Source organism: Trematomus bernacchii, unplaced genomic scaffold (assembly GCF_902827165.1).
Source record: "Trematomus bernacchii unplaced genomic scaffold, fTreBer1.1, whole genome shotgun sequence".
In the NCBI taxonomy this organism is placed as follows: domain Eukaryota; kingdom Metazoa; phylum Chordata; class Actinopteri; order Perciformes; family Nototheniidae; genus Trematomus; species Trematomus bernacchii.
In genome coordinates this window covers 6,047,007-6,065,270 of record NW_022988050.1, presented here as the reverse complement: position 1 = coordinate 6,065,270, position 18,264 = coordinate 6,047,007, and the positions used below count along the sequence as shown (strand labels likewise).

The 18,264-nt window shown below is 39.0% G+C and overlaps 1 protein-coding gene across 1 annotated transcript in view; it reads right to left on the bottom strand.

Moving 5' to 3' along the window:
- LOC117473793 (protocadherin-15-like) overlaps positions 1-18,264 on the bottom strand; it is a 138,240-nt gene that overhangs the window by 56,210 nt on the left and 63,766 nt on the right. The window contains exons 18-23 of the mRNA XM_034119670.1: positions 16,617-16,710; positions 12,119-12,247; positions 3,054-3,173; positions 2,746-2,931; positions 1,889-2,125; positions 979-1,095 (exon numbers count right to left, since the gene is read on the bottom strand). Coding sequence (XP_033975561.1) covers positions 979-1,095; positions 1,889-2,125; positions 2,746-2,931; positions 3,054-3,173; positions 12,119-12,247; positions 16,617-16,710 — 883 coding nt within the window. The remainder of the gene's footprint in view (positions 1-978; positions 1,096-1,888; positions 2,126-2,745; positions 2,932-3,053; positions 3,174-12,118; positions 12,248-16,616; positions 16,711-18,264) is intronic.

The window sequence follows — 18,264 nt, the reverse complement described above, 5'->3', positions numbered from 1 at the left end:
AGAAGAAGCATTTCAGTTGTGAGCATTATTTCTTTAGCTTTCATCAAATAACGGCTTGTAGTGAGCCAGCAAAAGTTTACTCTAACAAATGATTACAAAGATGTGTACCACAGAGGCAAATTGTGTGTCAGAATGGTATAATTGACATTGACATCCACATATAAAACATATTTCCAAAGCTGTTAAGGTGCTTTTTAGTACCTTTTTGAGCACCAGGAGCCTTTATAGCATATAGCCTTGACTGTAAAATGTAACTTTCTGACCCGAGAGAGTCTAGCCTGATGTCTGTATCAGATTTAGCTGATGTAGGAAAACGGCAAGCACATTAATATAAGGAACATGGGCCTTTTAAAGAGACTTATGACATATTATCGCCGGGGTAGAAGATTCCACACAGAGACGGGGGATGGAAATATAAGTTAATTGCTTTTTGAGCAGTAATTCAAAGTCAAGAGACTATGGTGTTTCCTGTCTTTTTTATATATTTTTATTCATGGATTTATTATACTGTAAAATTGCAAATGTACCAGTTGGTTGTTCCCGATAAAGGCAAGAGCTATTTTTCACACAGCCGCTGCATTTTAGATCTGCATCTAAACAAAAGGCTGCGTGACTCAGCAAACTCATAAGCTATATTCATAGTGCACTTAGACCCCGCTATGAACTTTTTACAACCGGAGTTTACCACACCAGACTATCTAATGGCTCCCAATGGGACTCTAAAGTCAAGTAACCTTCATTTCACAGCAAGCAAAATAAAGCAGACTGACTAACGAAGATATTAAGAGATAAAAGCCCAATGGAGGTATCGCTAAGTGCTACAACAGGGTCAGAAAATGTGGAAAAGAAGTGCAAACACATTCAAAACACTCACACAGGGAGGGTAAGCATCATTATCTCGCATCATTCTGATACTTAATTTGAGGAACAGACAGTGAAAAGCAGTTTAATCGAATAGCAGCAGCTGGAAATGCTCACCGCAGGGTCAGAGTCATTGGCCATCACCGTGGTTACGATGGTTCCCTTGACGGCATTAGGGGCAACCAGGCCTCGGTACATTGACTGGCTGAATACCGGAGAAAAGTCATTCATGTCCTGGAGAGAAATAAACACAGACAAAGTAAGTGTTTCGGATTATAAACATACATTACACCAAGCTGTTTCTGATTTCCAGTAGGTGTCTGAAATGTTTTACATGTTTAATCCTCATGATGTACAAACTGAGGTTTTTTTTTAGAAGTTTGCTTTCACTTTCTGCTTTCCTACTTTTACTTAATCTCATTATCACTACCTCTCTGCAGTCTACAAAATGATTCACAAAAGCCACATTATTCTTTACAGGTTCGGGAACATCTGGCTCCACAAGGGAGGGAACAAGCAACAGCTGTTTACTGTAAAACACCATATCCAGGTTATATAACCCTTGAGCATTTAACTGTATGTAAATGTTAACATATGAGCTCTTTTAAAGTTCTGGAAGCTTGGATTACGAAAATAAATCAATTTATAAAAGTAGTAAATGGAAAAGTCTCAGGATAGACAACCTGAGGGTACTCTCTTTTTGTTTTGTTTATCACAGCAGGTGTCCGAAGTACTAGAGAGGCCCAGAAAGTTTCAATCTGAGGAAAGCACAGACGGATAGTGTTTTATGATTTTCCCACAGTGTCTGGCGTGATTGATTTTAAAACTTGTCCCACACTTCAAACTAAAACTAAGTAAACAAAGATAGTAGGAAAGGGACCGAAATTGGCAGCTATACTGCTCACTGCAGTAACTATAACGTTTTGGATTTCAAAGTGTGCACACAACAGAATAATGTACTAGCTTTTGTGCTAATGAATGCAAAGGCACTGGTGTGAGCCCAGCATGAACACACCCACACACTCACCATGATCCTGACAGTAACAGAGGCTAGTCCTGGAGGCATGGTTCCTTCTGCATCCCTCGCCTCTACTGTGAAAGTGTACGTGGGTTCTGATTCAGTCAGGGCCTCAAAGTCAAGAACTTTGAGAACAGACAGCTGCCCTGTCACCGGGTCAATATGGAACAGCCGAACGATCTCCTGGTCCGAGCCTTCAGCCCTGATTTTATATGTGAGGTTGGAGCCGAGGTCAGCGTCTATTGCCTACAGAGAAGAAGAGAAAGTCGGAGAATGGGAAAGAAAGTAATATCATCACCTTGTAACAGCACCTTGTAGCAAGTTTAATTTTTTATATTTGCCAGAAGGGCAAGCATTTACTATAATATGTGCTGGAGTTAGTAACATAATATACTTGTATTAGGTGTTGGGCTGGTAAGTCTGAAACGCCTGTGGGAGAGACTGTATTGTAGTTGGTTGCACGGATATTATTTTAATTTCTATAAGTATGTTTCTATGAAGCTAGACGGATAGATGCTTTTTTTATATTCATCTGCAACTTATTGTGTTTCTAATGTGATTTCAAATTAAAGTTCCATATTTTTTTTAGACATCTCCAGCACTGGCTAGAAAGTCAAACTAAACCTATTTGGTCATTTCATAGAAGATGTGGATAAATAACTCAAAATGTGACTATTGTGATGAGTCCTTAATACTGGACTCAGCACCTGAATGTAGGACTTCCAAGTATAAGGAGCCCTTAAATTAGTTTTAGTTTTATGAAGACCATCATTCTTCATCATAACTATTATTAGTTAGTTATTAGTCGTTTTTTGAAAGTTACAGTACAACACGCTACATCAGTTGCCATAGATCCCTTCACTCACCTTTAACTGTAATATGACTGTGTCTTTGGGGCTGTTCTCTGGCACGCTGACATTGTAGGTTTGTTGTGTGAATACGGGGCTGTTGTCATCTACATCCAGGACGGTGATGGACAGTGTTAACCTGGATCGGCGAGGATTCACTGCACCATCCCGCGCTTCAACGATCAGGAAGTAGTGACTTCGAACCTGGAAGATTACGGAGAATCACGGTCAAACATCAACACTACAGTGAACAATTTATTCCGTATTTTTATCTTTGCCACTTTCTTTGTCATGTGAAATCTAAACATATCTATCCTTTCGCTGACCTCTCTGTCCAGGGGCGTCATGGTTGTGATCGCTCCGGTGGCGTTGATGGAAAACAGCTTCTGGTGGTTGACGAGCCGATAATTGACCTGACCGCTTGCCCCCAGATCTGGGTCCGTAGCCTGAAAACAGACACACAGAAATAACATGACCAATAAGAAAAAAGGTTATGTTTACTCATCTGGTTTGAAATGCCAGCAATTCATCAGCCTTTGAAGCAAATCATTATTTTAATTAAAAGGGGCCTTGCTCTGAAATCAAGCTAGATGAGTGTTAAATGACGTTAAGTGAAATGTCTATAAATGTATACAATAGATTTAACACTTAACCTCTATTACTGTGGTTGACATATTCAAAGGCAAGGCAAGTTTATTTATATAGCACCTTTCAACAAGGCAATTCAAAGTGCTTTACACAAATGAGAAACAATAAGAGCATTAAGATAGCTCTTCTTCTAGAATAAAGACAAATATGTTTCGACATGTAAGTGTGTGAGTGAATATGTGTGTCTTTGTGAGAGGGAGATAATAAAGAAATAACTCTCTTTCTCACATATTCCTTTTGTCAGTTCTCTTTTTCCTTATTTTCCACTTATTACAACTTGTCCAGAGCAATTAAAATTATCCTCCACAAGAACATTTTTAAACCTTTCCAAACCTAATGAGGTTTCAATTTTCACTTGAATAATTCCCTTTGTGGCGCTTCTTTCATCCGAGTATACCTTCCTGTATCCAGTATAAACCCTGACACTGTCTCCACATCATCTCTTTCAACTAATAAAATAAGGTGTTGAGGAGGTGACACATTGCTAGCCGGTGTTCCTTTCACCCTTACCTGAGTGTTCACACTGTCTAATCAGCATTCTAGAGGCATTAAAATGATGATGAGAGCAGAACAGAGGAAATACTAACAGCTTGTTGCTGAGGTTTGCTTACGTTGCGTTCTGACTCTAAAAGTCCCCAAAAGAAAAATATAAAAGTATATAAAAAATAATTGCTTCACACTTGTTCTTATGCAGGGAGAAAATCGGTGCGGGTTTGTTATCAGTCATAAGGAGCAGTCATGATAACATGATCAGGAGGAGGATTTGAAAACATCGATTATGTATTATGAATAAGGTTAATCCCTCTGGTGATGTTACATATTATGTTTCAGTGTGACACGTTTTAGTATACCAGTGGAAACAATGGTAACCACATTCGTCAGTAGCTTATTTATAGCTTGCTTCCGAAACTCATGTCAATTAGTACTTAACATGAAGAACAGCTAAAGCGAAAGGAATTGGTTTTGTAGTTATTTCATCATTAACCAAAATGTGTAGAAATGTTCCCTTTGGCCTGATGATGACGCATGAAGGGAAGTTAAAGTTATTTAAACTCTGAAGATTGCTTCTTCTGTCCAAGACAGAACTGTCCAATATCTGCCAAGAAATATCCACCCGGTCCATAGTGTATAAATAGTAACTTTAGAAGCAGTGTCAAAATTGTCAGTTTAATAAGTTGATCTAACCCCCATTACTCACTTCATATTTATATTTCACTTTATTTGCTGTACTGTACCAATTCTTGCTGTTGCTGTGACCCACTTTTTCTCTTTTCCCCAATTTTGCATCATTTAATTTTCATCTTATCTCCCACAGTGACTATTAGCTTTGATACAAATTAGGTTCTGTCTCGCAGATTGTTATAGCGAATAATTAAGTTATTTTGGAGGGATTTGTATTCAGTGATTCATCGATATCTGCGTGTAATACTGTCATATAAATGTAATGGAGCATCCAGCTTTTGAATGATCATCTTTTGTAGTTTGGAGAAGAGGGAGAGAAAAATGAGAAATAGACAGAAAGAAGTCAATGTAATGTGTGTGTTTTTAAGTGAATCACAATGTATCATCAATGAGCTAGCCTGGCAACCAATTACAGGACTTAGAGCAGGGGTCTCCAACCTTTCTTCATCTGAGAGCTACTTTAAAAAAATGAAAGTGGCCAAGAGCTACTTGCATCACATCGCTTACATTTATTCACATAGCCCTCATCAGTTGAATTAAGCTATACTTTTGTACACGTGTGAAATTGCAATACCTAAAGCTTATCAAAAATAAGGTCCAAGAAAACGAAGATTTCTCACATATTATTATGGCCCACATAATAAGTACATCACTGAACATTCACATAAGTGTCCTTAATCACCACCTTACAAGCATTTCACTCTTTTGTTAGTGAGATGAATGGCACTGCATGCAGTCCACCATAGAGGTGTATGCTGGAGTCATAGAATAGAGTCATTTAAATGTTCATCAGTTGGTCTTGTTCTGTATTTAGATTTCATTCATGTCAGAAAAAGCTGCTTCACAAAGGTATGTAGAACAGAACCAAATAAAGCAGACATTTTCAGTGCTGCTTGGTGAATGTTCTATAGTTTTCGGGGTCTACAAGGCTCCAGAAATGTTGTGAGTTTTGCTGAGACTTAAGCTGAACATTATTTTGGAGATCTCCACAGGATTGACACTGAACAGTTGTTCAGCCATCTTTTTCTTCTTCTTCTTCGTCTTGACATTAAATTATAAACCATAATAAATTAATTGTATAGGTCTAGCCTCCCTATATCTGTGTGTGAAAATGGTTCTATCCTCAAAAACAAAAAACTAATACTTCTGCAGTCTAGCTGCAGCTTCTAGCTAGTCTTCTGTTAAAAAAAAAGACACTGAATGTCTTGAATGCATCACACACAGGACTTGAGTCTGAAAACAGCAGGAGTATTTACAATAGCATTATAAAAACAAAAATAGTGCATGTGGGTGCACACTTACATTCTCTACTGTTACATAAATCCCATGAATGTATAAGATTAAGTTAGCTTCATCATATCTCAATCAGTGGTTAAGTGAATAATAAAGTTTCTATCGGGTCACTATCAGCCTGTCACTCATTATTTTCAGGGCGGGGTTTGGAGGAACGGAGAGGAGACGGTGATCGCGGAAGCTTTCCTCCTGCCTTCACAAACTTTACACAAGTATTTATCAACTGAAAATAGCAAGAGGACATTCATACTCTGCAATCCAAGACTTGATTAAATCCACCAAAAACCTGACATGACGATAACGAGTGTTTTTCAAAAAACACAAATCCCTCCCTGTGTGTCTCTGACGCGCAGCGACAGGGCGTGATTCAGAGCGGGTCATTCTGCTGTTAGTTCTGGACTGGTGTTGGTGGAGAAAGCAGACTGCTCCGTGTGTGTTGTCGCTGTGCTGCTGTCACGTCTGTTCCTTGATCTCTGCGTCACCGACCATTTGATATTCGTGTGACAGAAAAAATTCTAAAATAAAAAAACGTTATTGTCCAGCCGCGGCCGAAAAATCAATAAGCAACCTTACTACGCTATAATCAATAATCGAGCGGCGAGCTACTGAAAAGCTGCCCGCGAGCTACCGGTAGCTCGCGATCGACGTGTTGGAGAGCCCTGACTTAGAGGAAGCACTTATAGTTGTTTACGCGTTTCCAGTCTTTATGCTAAGCTAAGCTAACTGGCATGCGGATAATAACCTTAAAGGTGGGGTAGGTAATTTTGGAGAAACCAGCTTGAGTGCGCTAGCATTTGAAAATACACAGCCGGAAGAAATCTGCCACTTCCAACGCGCACATGACCAATGAGGGCACGAGATAAGTTTGTGCACAGATGGAAGGCTGACAGGCTAAAATGATTGGTCGTGCTTTTTACAGTATTACGGCTTCCACAGATGACATTTTTTTATGGATTTTTTGTCAAAGCACTTAAGATATTCATTGCTATCGGGATGTTAAGAGCATTCCATGGAATATAACAAAAAGTGTATCTCGAGCCGGTTTCTCAAACTTACCTACCCCACCTTTAATCTTGACGGACAGATAACACACTGGTCCCAAATTTCTCATCAATCTCCGGGCAATAAACTGAATAAGCCTGTTTTTCTAAATATTGTTGTACCTTTACATTTTCAAGCTGTCAAAATAAATAATTAAGAGGAAACAGGCTCCTTATAATAACTTAATAGCACAGCAAAATATGCACCAACCTCGCATCAGTTTTTATACGTTTGACATAAAAGATGTATCCCCATGAGAGAAAACTGGAATTTCCTACTGTAAGTAAATAAGGAAAAGAGCAGATGTTAGAGTTCATTTAAACCTTCCTTCAAACTGTTAGGAGTAAACGTGTCAAAGCATTGCATTTTAGAGACTGGATCAAATCCTTTAAATACTATGCTAGATCAATCGTCTTGATGTAAAACATATTGATTTCTGCAGATCCTGAATGTGACTTTCTTCTTCTATCCTCTTTTTTCTTATGTCTTATCCCTTACTAATCTCACAGTTCCCCTCAGGATAATTACATTGAGACAAAATAGATTTAATGTCTAGGGCTTACATCTGCTGCTTTTCTACACACACTTCTAAAAAGAAATAACAGCTTGGAGCCTATACTCTAACTCTACGATCTTTATCTCTGCCTCTCGTATTCCGGTGCTCATACCTCCAATTTCCCCTTTTTTTAATATTCTCTTTTCATCACTATTTCACCTCCACCTCTAATTTAATTCCTGGATACAGCGATAGAAGTACCTGCGACTGAAGCTAAATTACTGAGATCTTTTTTTAAATCTGTCTCGGAGCACATTTCTTTCGCTGTACCAAGAGACAGTGTTATAACAGTGTGGGAGTCTTTTTCTCAGGAAGTAACACACACAGACAAGCCATCAATCACTTGTGTGTTTGTGTGAGCGTGTATGTGGGTGAGATTGCTTCGAGTTCCTATTATATCTTCTTCTTTTCAGCTCTGTTTCCCATCAGATAATATTTGTTCTCAAACCCCGAACTTCCTTTCAACAGTGTAGGTGCAGTGTCACTTGAGGTGCGTTTTTACAAGAGTAACACATATATACACTTCAGAACGAAACATGAACAGTACATGTCTTTTTTACTAGATTTGTACTAGATTTGTCTCTGAAAGTAAGCGTCATGATAAACAGGATCATGAAAGGAGAAAAAGACCATTACTGTAACACAAAACTGCACATTTCTGATCATGAAGATGAGCATGTACAGTGTGAAAAGAGAGCTCAATAGTCTACTGTCCTACTTTCCCCCTTCAATACATTTTGAACCATTTAAAAAAATGAAATACGTCATAACAAAGCCATTTTTTGTGCAGCGTATTGCCACTCAGAGTACATGTCGAGAGTAAACAATCGTGCTGTAGGGACAGGCAATTGTGCCATGAAGGACCAACAGTCCACCATTTTTTATTCCAGCTGCAGCAGGAGATTTTAAAGGCCAGGCGTGGAGTGAGGAACTAAATTGTGAACGGATGAAGAGGTACTTTGGGAGGCATCAAGCTTTGTATCGGATACTGCAGCTGCTAGGATTCGTCCACTGTTTGCCCAAGTTTGGCATTGTCAACACATAAAGACAATTATTTATGTTGAGTTATTGCTTTTATATTGTCTGCCACTATATCATGCAAATGAAGTGTTTCTTTATTATATTTGACCTGCCATAATCGTGTCTTTGATCGTATGACCTCTCTCTGCATTCACCCATTGTTTCTGTTTCCTAATGCTTTTTTCATCTCTTTAAAATAGAAGCCCTGTCTTAAACTCATGAAAGTCAGATTACGAATGCAGCCATACTCCCCTAGTGTCCCCCTCTTCTCTTGCTCCCCCCCATTACCTCTCCCTAGTGTATTTCTCCCATTTCTCTCTGCCAGCCATGCGTGTCTCACTTCTTCCCCTCTTTCCATCGCTCTCTAGCGTACCAGCATCAGCAGAGCAATGTCAGGTCCATTCATTCTTCTGGAAATCTGTGTAATACCTACAGGTAGGGGACCCTGGTTTGGAATGAGGCCCAGAGTCGTGCCTTGCAAAGCCTGCTGAGGGATCACGCCGTCTGTTTTGATTTGGAGAATATCCAAGGGTCTTTGAGAGGGAGGATTGGAATACTTTCAAGTGCCCTCTCTAAAGATTAAGGTGGGATTTTGGATGTTGAATTTGGAACAGGTCCAAAGGAGAGCAGGTTTGGAACGCTTTGCATGAAAGGTGGGGTTTATGAGTTTGGATTAGTGCCGAACTGTTCACATATAAAAAGGAATTGAGCTTTAAACTTAAACCTGTGAAATGTAAGATTTGTTCAGAATCCTAGACATGGCAGTACAAAGACCATATCACAGGAGAAGTCTTGTTATTCAACCAAAGAAGCATGATTAACATTTAGAACCCGGCGAAGTGTCACACTGATTAAAGACCTCTTGACACCGCTGTACAAAGGCTATGAATGAACCAACCGGAGGGAGCATCTTTAAAGATCAGAGCCTATCAAAGTGTCAGATGTACCCGTGACCTCTGTCAGCGGAAAACATGAGTCAGTTATTAAGCCTGGATCGAGTCCAGGAGTCTGCGGGGTAAATGGAGACAGAGGTGCTGAGGCAGGTGAGGAAAGATCACGTTACTTCCACATGTGCTAAGTGTGTTTTTCCAGATTATAGTATATTCATCACATACTTGATGAATATATAAATATATATATAAATATATCAATATTTCCATATATAAATTAAATGTATTATTATTATTATTATACTTAGTTTTTGTTTATTCTGCAATATTCAGAAGGCAAAAAAAAGGAAAAATGTATGTTATCTTATAATGTATAATGTAATTTATAAAATACTATCATGTAATTGTAATTAATAACATTTGATGTCACAAGTATCCATGGCAAAATAATTTTAGTTCACGATATTATCAGGATAAACATCAACACATGCTTAAAACTCATGATAACTTAAATTAAATTAACATGATCTTTGAATATTTGTAAAGAAACATTTAAAAAGAAAAGTTATCTTACTATCTTCAGTTCTTTTTTTAAATGTTAAAGCTGGCAACGAGGGAGTGGAGTATTTTCACAGAGTAAACATTTAAAATATTCAACCTAAGAAGATAACATCCTCAATATTCTCTGAGTTTCTTGCATCCTGTCCACCCACACATACAGTATGTGCATGATTGTGTGTGCATACTGTATCTCACACCTTTCTCAGAGTATAATAACATACAGTCCTAATTACAAAGCTACAAAAGGTTTACAGAGTTATGTTAGTGATCAATGGTCCCTGTTGTAAAAGATTATAAGAGCAGGATTTAATTAGAGCCTCTGTGTGTCTGTATCTGAGAGGCTTTGAAGGGGAAGATGAAGAAATGTAGATGACTTCTAGCAAATTAAAAGTAATAACGTGCATTTCTCTAAAGGTTTCCAGGGGCCTCATTTATAAAGGGATATACGCTCAAAAAATGGCGTACGCCAGTTTCTACGCAATGTTTGCGATTTATAAAATACTAACTTGACGGGAAAATGTGCGGTCCTCCACGCAAACTGTAACCCATGCGTACGCACTAAGCACAACAACGGGAGAGACGAGAAACTGCGACACCGTTGGCAGAAGGAAGAATGGAGAGAAATATGTGGAAATAAATAAAATGTTACCTCTCATTTATCATATGAAGAATTCATTTTCAAACATTGATTAAAGCCAATCTTAAAATGATTAAACAAACGCCTGTTTGAGACTCCTCAGTGCACACAAAAACATAACTTGGAGAAATAAATAAATACGGATATGTTATTTAAAACCACCTCGAATATGTTGTGTTAATGTTATGAAATGTTTTCTCATAAATGATGCGGTAAGCAGGAGGACAGAATAACGTCTAAACTGACGCCGTTTTGCATTTCTATAGGTTGTAGATACGAGCATGGTTTTATATACTATCACGTTTAATCGTGTTTTATGCCGTTTGCCAAGACTTGATAAGTCGCTCGTAAAACACAGGAGGTATGGAAACTAAGAACACCATATGTGGTAAATTGTACAGCTAATATAACACAACACATTAGTTGTATTTCCTTTAACTGGTGGATTATGGATATATAGTTGCTGATCGACAGCTGGAACACAAACCACCAAATACAACAAAATAATTCAGATCCAGTCGTCATGACTCCACTCCGGAGGGATTCCCCGATCATTTCTTACAGTTTCTCATCAAGGGGGTGTCTCCTGTCCCCGGGACAAACACACTGCCTGAGGAAGGTTATGTGTATTTGTTTTGTCATTAACTTTTTTCGGACCACTTATTTATTTATTTTGGTGACGATCCGACCTCCATGCTGCTACTCTGGTTCAAACTGCATCCACTAAACAATATGATTTATCTCGACCTCCCCACAATAACCTAAATCTGACACGGTGTGAGATGTCTTTTTTAGCTGTTCTATCGTAATTTCCTGCAATCTTCTTCATGCAGTCAGTCAAAATGAATGAATGAATGGGCGTTTCTTTGACTATGTATAGGCAAATATGGGCGTTACGAGTCGATTGTGATTTATAAAGGGAAACAGGCGTAGGGAGTGCCGTACGCACTTCCCTCGCCGGTACGCAACGTTTTGTGAATCGGAAAATGGCGGAAAATTTATGTACCTATTTTTGTGCTTTGTACTACGTAAGCAACCTTCCTACGTCAATCCTACGCAAGGCGTTATAAATGAGGCCCCAGGTCTTTATGTCAGGAGGAGTGAGACATGGTGATCAGTGCCACAATAACAAATAGAGTTCTGTTACCAATCTACACCACGAGAGAAATAACAGAGTTTAATCTATTGATACAGTGAGATAAATTGACATCAATGTGGCTTTTTTGTTCATGACCCATCATTACAGCAAAGGATTAGTGTAATAAAAAGCACAGAAAACAGCTCAGAAATAAATACACAGCAGTGAGTATGTGTGCATAATGAATACATTAGCATACAAATGCACGCTCCCTAGAAAAATATCTGAGGACATCAAAAGGTGTGTTAGAACATGGAGTAAGAAGTAATAGAGGTTAAGGAGTAGGAGAGAGGAGAGGAGAGGCTGTGTGTGTGTGTGTGTGTGTGTGTGTGTGTGTGTGTGTGTGTGTGTGTGTGTGTGTGTGTGTGTGTGTGTGTGTGTGTGTGTGTGTGTGTGTGTGTGTGTGTGTGTGTGTGTGTTCTCACCTTGACCTGTCCAACGTAGGCGCGATCTTTTTCCTCGATGACAGTGAGGTTCACCGGCAGTGAAGAATCGAACAGCGGGTCGTTGTCATTAACATCTGTCACCACAATGTTCACTGTTGCAGTGGAGGTCTACACACAAACACACACACACACATGCGTTATTGTTCTGGTCACTTCGGACAACATTCATTGTATTCATTGAACATTGTATTCCATTTTATCTGGCTTGCGTTATATCATTTTATTATGTGATGTATAATCAGAATACACAGGAGAAAAACCATGTTCGTTTTTTACGAATTATTTTTTCCTCCTACTAAAAGCTATTTTATGTAAAAAACTACAGAACCCATTTTGCTTGTTATCTAGCTGCACTCTGGCACTGGCTGTCCATCAATTTGTCCTTTTAATAACTGTTTACTTAAAAAAATACATTGGAAACTGTTCGCCATTGGTCCACTTTGCACCTTCTCCCACCGTGTTCAAAATGGAGGAAAGTGGTTAAGATACGCATAATTAAAAACTGTATTAAAATGTATTAACAAGAGGTCAAAGGAGGACCACTTCTAATAGATCTTGTGGCAGTTTTTCAAGGACAGACAGCTCAGTTTGTTACCAAAAGTCGAAAGAATAGACAGGAATCTGTGCCAAACAAGACCCGGGAAAAGCATTAAATGTGATGCATTAAAGCATGTTAGTTCGGAGGGGATCCATTCATTAAATGTTTTACAGTAAATGTCAACAATTCTCAACAAACCAGCAGCCAAAGCACTTAGAAAAATGTCCAGGAAAGAGAGAGAAGCTGGCAAGAGGACCACTAATTTCTTAATTTGACTTTCATGAAGAGAGGGAGAGTGATTGTATGTTTGGCTTTTAAAGAAGAGAGCGAGTAGGAGGTGGAAAATGAGGGAAAGCTAAGTGAATCACAAAAGAGGGATGAAAAGAGAAAAAGAAGCGTGTGTGGGTGTGCGTGTGGGAGAGTGACAATCAGAGAGGCGACAACAGGCTTTTGAGGTTGGCAGGGCACACAGTGATGCAAGTGATTTGCGAGGTTAAGAACTCACAGTTGACAAAACAGTTTATCCAAACGCCAGTATATGTAAAGTAGAATGAGCTCTGATATAATTAAAAGGAAAACTGTGAGCAGCGGAGGCAAACACAGATATACACTCTCACACACACACACATGCAAACACACAAAGATAGAGCACAAGAGGCGGTAAGCTCCATTGTGCATCGAGGGGCTCTAAGCACATCATTTTCTGATAAGCGCATATTACAGAGTTTATTTTAGTGCTGATACCATGGCCACCTGCCAAAGTTTACAACCCACCCACTATGGAGACAACATATTCTAACAGTTTTAAATGTTTTCTTTACCATGCATTGTCCAAATTACCATTATGATTTATAGATGAGAAACTGATCAATAATATGTGTACATATTATGTGGTCAAGTGACTGTCATAGCTGTTTGTGAAGGGTTTACATTGTGCTAGTATCCTGTAGAACAGTGGCTGGTAAAAGCTTGAACAGACAGGGCCTTTGAGGGATTGCTCACTTTTGAGTAAAATATGTTTTACTGATATTAACTCCCTGCTGCGTGTTCCTGCTTGCCTTTTACCTACTGTACTGACAGAAGGGAGGGAGAGAACGCTCACTTTTCCCTAATAGCCTCGAAGAGTTGGCTCATTTGTCAACATTTCTTTTTCATATATAAAGCTGCTAACAGGGTCTAACTAGTAGCCCATCTATGTGTTTGTGAATGTGTGTTTGTATGTGTCTATGTGGCTGTATCAAAAGTCAGCCAATGCCAGCTTTTCGAGCAACATAAAACCCATCATGCAGAAAATCGGTGTAAATTTGAAATGGAAAAAATGGCCAATCAATTACTTTATCTGTAATGTATGTTTAGCCTATCTAATAAACACTTTGCTGTCGTTGAAAATATTTACCGGCACACCAAATGTGCAGTTTATCGTTAGCTCAGGTAGGTGCAATTACATTTAGATTTTAATTAAATGCCTCTTTCATACTTCACATTCACTGGCTCTTTCTCTCGCTGTGAGGCAGCCAGCTGTAGGTGCACAGCGCTGACATTACAACTTCTCACTATTACTCTGCTGATATGCTCATGAAAATGCTGTTTTGCTGCCAAAGCTCCATCAACACCAGCTCACTCATTGAACACTTCTAGAAAGTGGTTTTGTTTATGAACAGAGACAAAACAATTATAACAAAAGCTTTAAAAAAAAAAAAAAAGCCCCCCCAAAAATGCACTGTTTACACATAGCTATATATAACTCAACGAATAACTTGTATATAGACTCTATTGCACTATTCCACATCATAACTTTATTTTATTTTATAACTATTATTCTTTTTGTATTGCTCTTGCTTTTATTGTTATTATGTTGCATTGTTGGAGAAGCCTGTGACATAAGATTTTCAACTACATAATTACTCTGTAACTATGTCAGATTGACAATAAAGAACCTTGAACCTTGAACCTTGAACCTAGCTGAGTAGTATTTTATTAAAAAACATTTAGCGTCCAGCTGTCTGAGGAAACAACATAGCTTTAAAAAGAAACAAAGGAAACTATAGTTCTGTCATCAGCGCTAACGTACACTGTATTTAATGGCAGAAACATTAGCTTATTCCCATATCCCCCATGATGCATTACTACACAGTCCATTTGGCAACAGCACACTGTCCTGCACCAAAGTTGAAGTTGCATCGTACAATGCATACTGTCCTTACAGTAGAGCTGGTCTTCTGCCACAGCTTGTAGGACCCTCAAAATGTGGCAGTATGATGGATTCACTGGCCAACTAGCCAATTAGGCACTTTGTAGTCCGACACTCTCACAACAGGACATTTAATAATAGGGGACGTGTGTGTGTGTGTGTGTGTGTGTGTGTGTGTGTGTGTGTGTGTGTGTGTGTGTGTGTGTGTGTGTGTGTGTGTGTGTGTGTGTGTGTGTGTGTGTGTGTGTGTGTGTGTGTGTGTGTGTGTGTGTGTGTGTGTGTGTGTGTGTGTGTGTGTGTGTGTGTGTGTGTGTGTGTGTGCACGCATATGAAGACAACCCAAGGCCCTTTCTAGTGATGCTGATTAATGGGTCCGTATCTTCTCTTCTGCTTTTTCTATTTCTTTCTTTCCTTCCTTGTCTTCCGTTCTGTCTGTCTGCGAGCTCATACTATTCCTCTTTTCGAAAACTTCTCCCTCTCTCTCTTGTGTCTGCTCGTTCACAATATAATAGAGTATCAAGCTGAAAAATGGGCAAACTACTTTTAGCCATTTTCAGACTTAAAGACCTTTGGGGCACAGAGATAATACACTAATTGTCAAGGTCCAGAGAGCAATTGTCTAAGTATATGTGGGCCTGTCTGTGAGTGTGTATGGGTTAAGACTCCTTCTATTAGAACTGTGTGTATGGACTCACAGTACAATTGTTAACGTAATAAGGGCCCCCTGAACACCTCTCACATCAGTCTTCCTTCCTCACTTTCTATTCATTCCTCCCACTTGTTCGCTCCCTTCCTATTGTGTGCAAATGTGTGTGTGAGAGAAGGTCAGAGTATTCTCATACAGACACAAGGGTGAGGGGGGGTCAGTAAAGAAAAAAGAGAGGAGAAAAACGACTTTTAATGAAGAGACGGATGATGAGTAGGAGTAGAGGAGAAACGATAAGAAGGGAAATTGATAGATGATAGATGAGAGGGCAGTGGGACTCAGTGGGAAGGTCAGGAAGAACACAAACAGAGAGAGCGACTCTGATGACCTGAGATCGTCACATTAGGTAAGTGAGAAAGTGAAAAGGGCACTTCTCTGTCTTTAGAAAAAAGCTCCTGCGGCAAAGTCAATCTTTTCTTTTAAATCACAGTAGTATTTGAAGTGCTTCATCAGCATTGAAATGCCAAAACAGTTAAGAAACCACTTGAATGTCTTCTTCTTGTGTCTTTCTGTTGTAAAATAACCATTGCAATCTAAAATTGAGATTTAACCTTGAAATATCATGGCATATATATATAAAGGCATGAATTTAGTATCAATTTAAAAGGGCATATCAGAGGAGACCTTTTAGTCCTGCTTGATATAATATGGTGTGATTATAAACTCTTTTTTTTTTTATAGTGCAAACTTTCAAAACCATTAAAGTTTTCAAGGCCAGATGAGCCTTAAATATTATTCTTTTCCATGTTGTTATCCTCTCATCCTTTTTTTTCCAGACTGATTATTCTGCTCAGTTTCAAATCCATTGTTACAGATAGATTGTGGCTTGGTAATTATGATTGCTATTATTACTGAATGAGATACTTTCACCAAAAATGGCCTCCGATATCCGTCTTTTCACACAATGCCACAGCTGTTGTTTGTGCCATTTCACTGTGAGCGTCCCCCCTGACAGCCACTCAGTTGAACTCCACTGGGGATGTGAAACAGCTCAAGTAAAGACAAGCAGTTGATATCTGTTCAGTACAGCTCAGTTTCTTACCCCATCTGGGTGTCCGTCTGAGGCTGTGACCACCAGGGTATAATAATCCAGAGACTCCCTGTCCAGAGACTTGTTTAGCACCAGATACCCTGAACTGCAGAAGAAAACACACAGAGCGACAGGTTAACTCCTGAGGCATGAGCTTGAAAATGGATCAGACCAGAACAATTAAAACAGAGTGAAAAAAAAGAACCTACCGTATAGGAGCAAACACAGCAGAATGGTGGTGAGGTGTTTTTTCATACACAAGAGTCAACAGCTGGATTTTATGAGAAGCTGCAGTGTGTTGATTGCTTATCATGTTGATGATATGCTGATACATCCAGACATTTGTAAGTATTGTCTATGGTTATTTTGGATCATGGGAAGAATTTGGACACCTGTTTTGTTTAATTGAACTGTCTATATTCAAAACTTTAGAGGCAACTTTTCAGAAAATGATAACCACTGCATTAAAGTCTAAGAAGTGAATTGCTAATGGAGTAATTGGTTCATCTTATACCCATCACCAACCCAATATGTTATAAATCTTAAGTGCTGTTACTACAGTATAATGGCTCAAACAGTAATGTATCATAACCAACACTATATGTAAGGGGACAGACTTTTCACCAAAGAAAATCATTTGAGTGTGAAATATTTCAAAACCACAATAACGTTTAGAATCTGCAAACTGATTAATTACACATTATTCAGTGACTTCATTGCATTTTACAGATTAATGACAAATTGGGTCTCAAAACATCAATTTATGGGTCTATTGGTACAGAATGTGCATCAAACAGCTCCTTGAATATGGTTCTTTTATAAAATGCAGTGTATGAATAATTCGTTTTATTTGAAGACATATCATCTCAGACTGAAGTTACTGATTGAGTAAAACTCAGCAATCAAACATGTCCAAACCGAAGCAGAGAGATAAAAGTCAGATTTGGGGGCGAATGATTAACGCATAAGTAAAAATCAACTCCAGAAGATCAACAGCTTCAGAGCAGCCTGTCTGAAACTTGTGTTCAATCAAAACCAGCAGAACCCTTTGATGTTGGTGTTGATTGACTTCACCACTTACATTGCCAACGGAAGATTTACATAATGATTGAAGTGTTTTTAATTCAAGCTATGATCATGAATTAGACACCATCTCAAATGCAAATGTTCTCCAAATATTGACAGTGACTATGTGTGTGTGTGCGTGTGCGTGTGCGTGTGCGTGTGTGTGTAGATGATAGATGGTCTACAGAGGGAAATATGTGGAGCTATGTTTTTTTCCCAAAAAGCGTTTCTCGTCTATTTATGGATGATTCATACACACACACACACACACACACACACACACACACACACACACACACACACACACACACACACACACACACACACACACACACACACACACACACACACACACACACACACACACACACACACACACACACACACACACACACACACACACACACACACACACACACACACACACACACACACACACACACACACACACACACACACACACACACACACACACACACACACACACACACACAGCTCTGAAACCAAACATCTGCTACAGCCTGTGTGATGGACCCACATTAAACCCATCATTCATGATGAACCCAGGATCATTCAAATGTCTTCAAAAACAAAT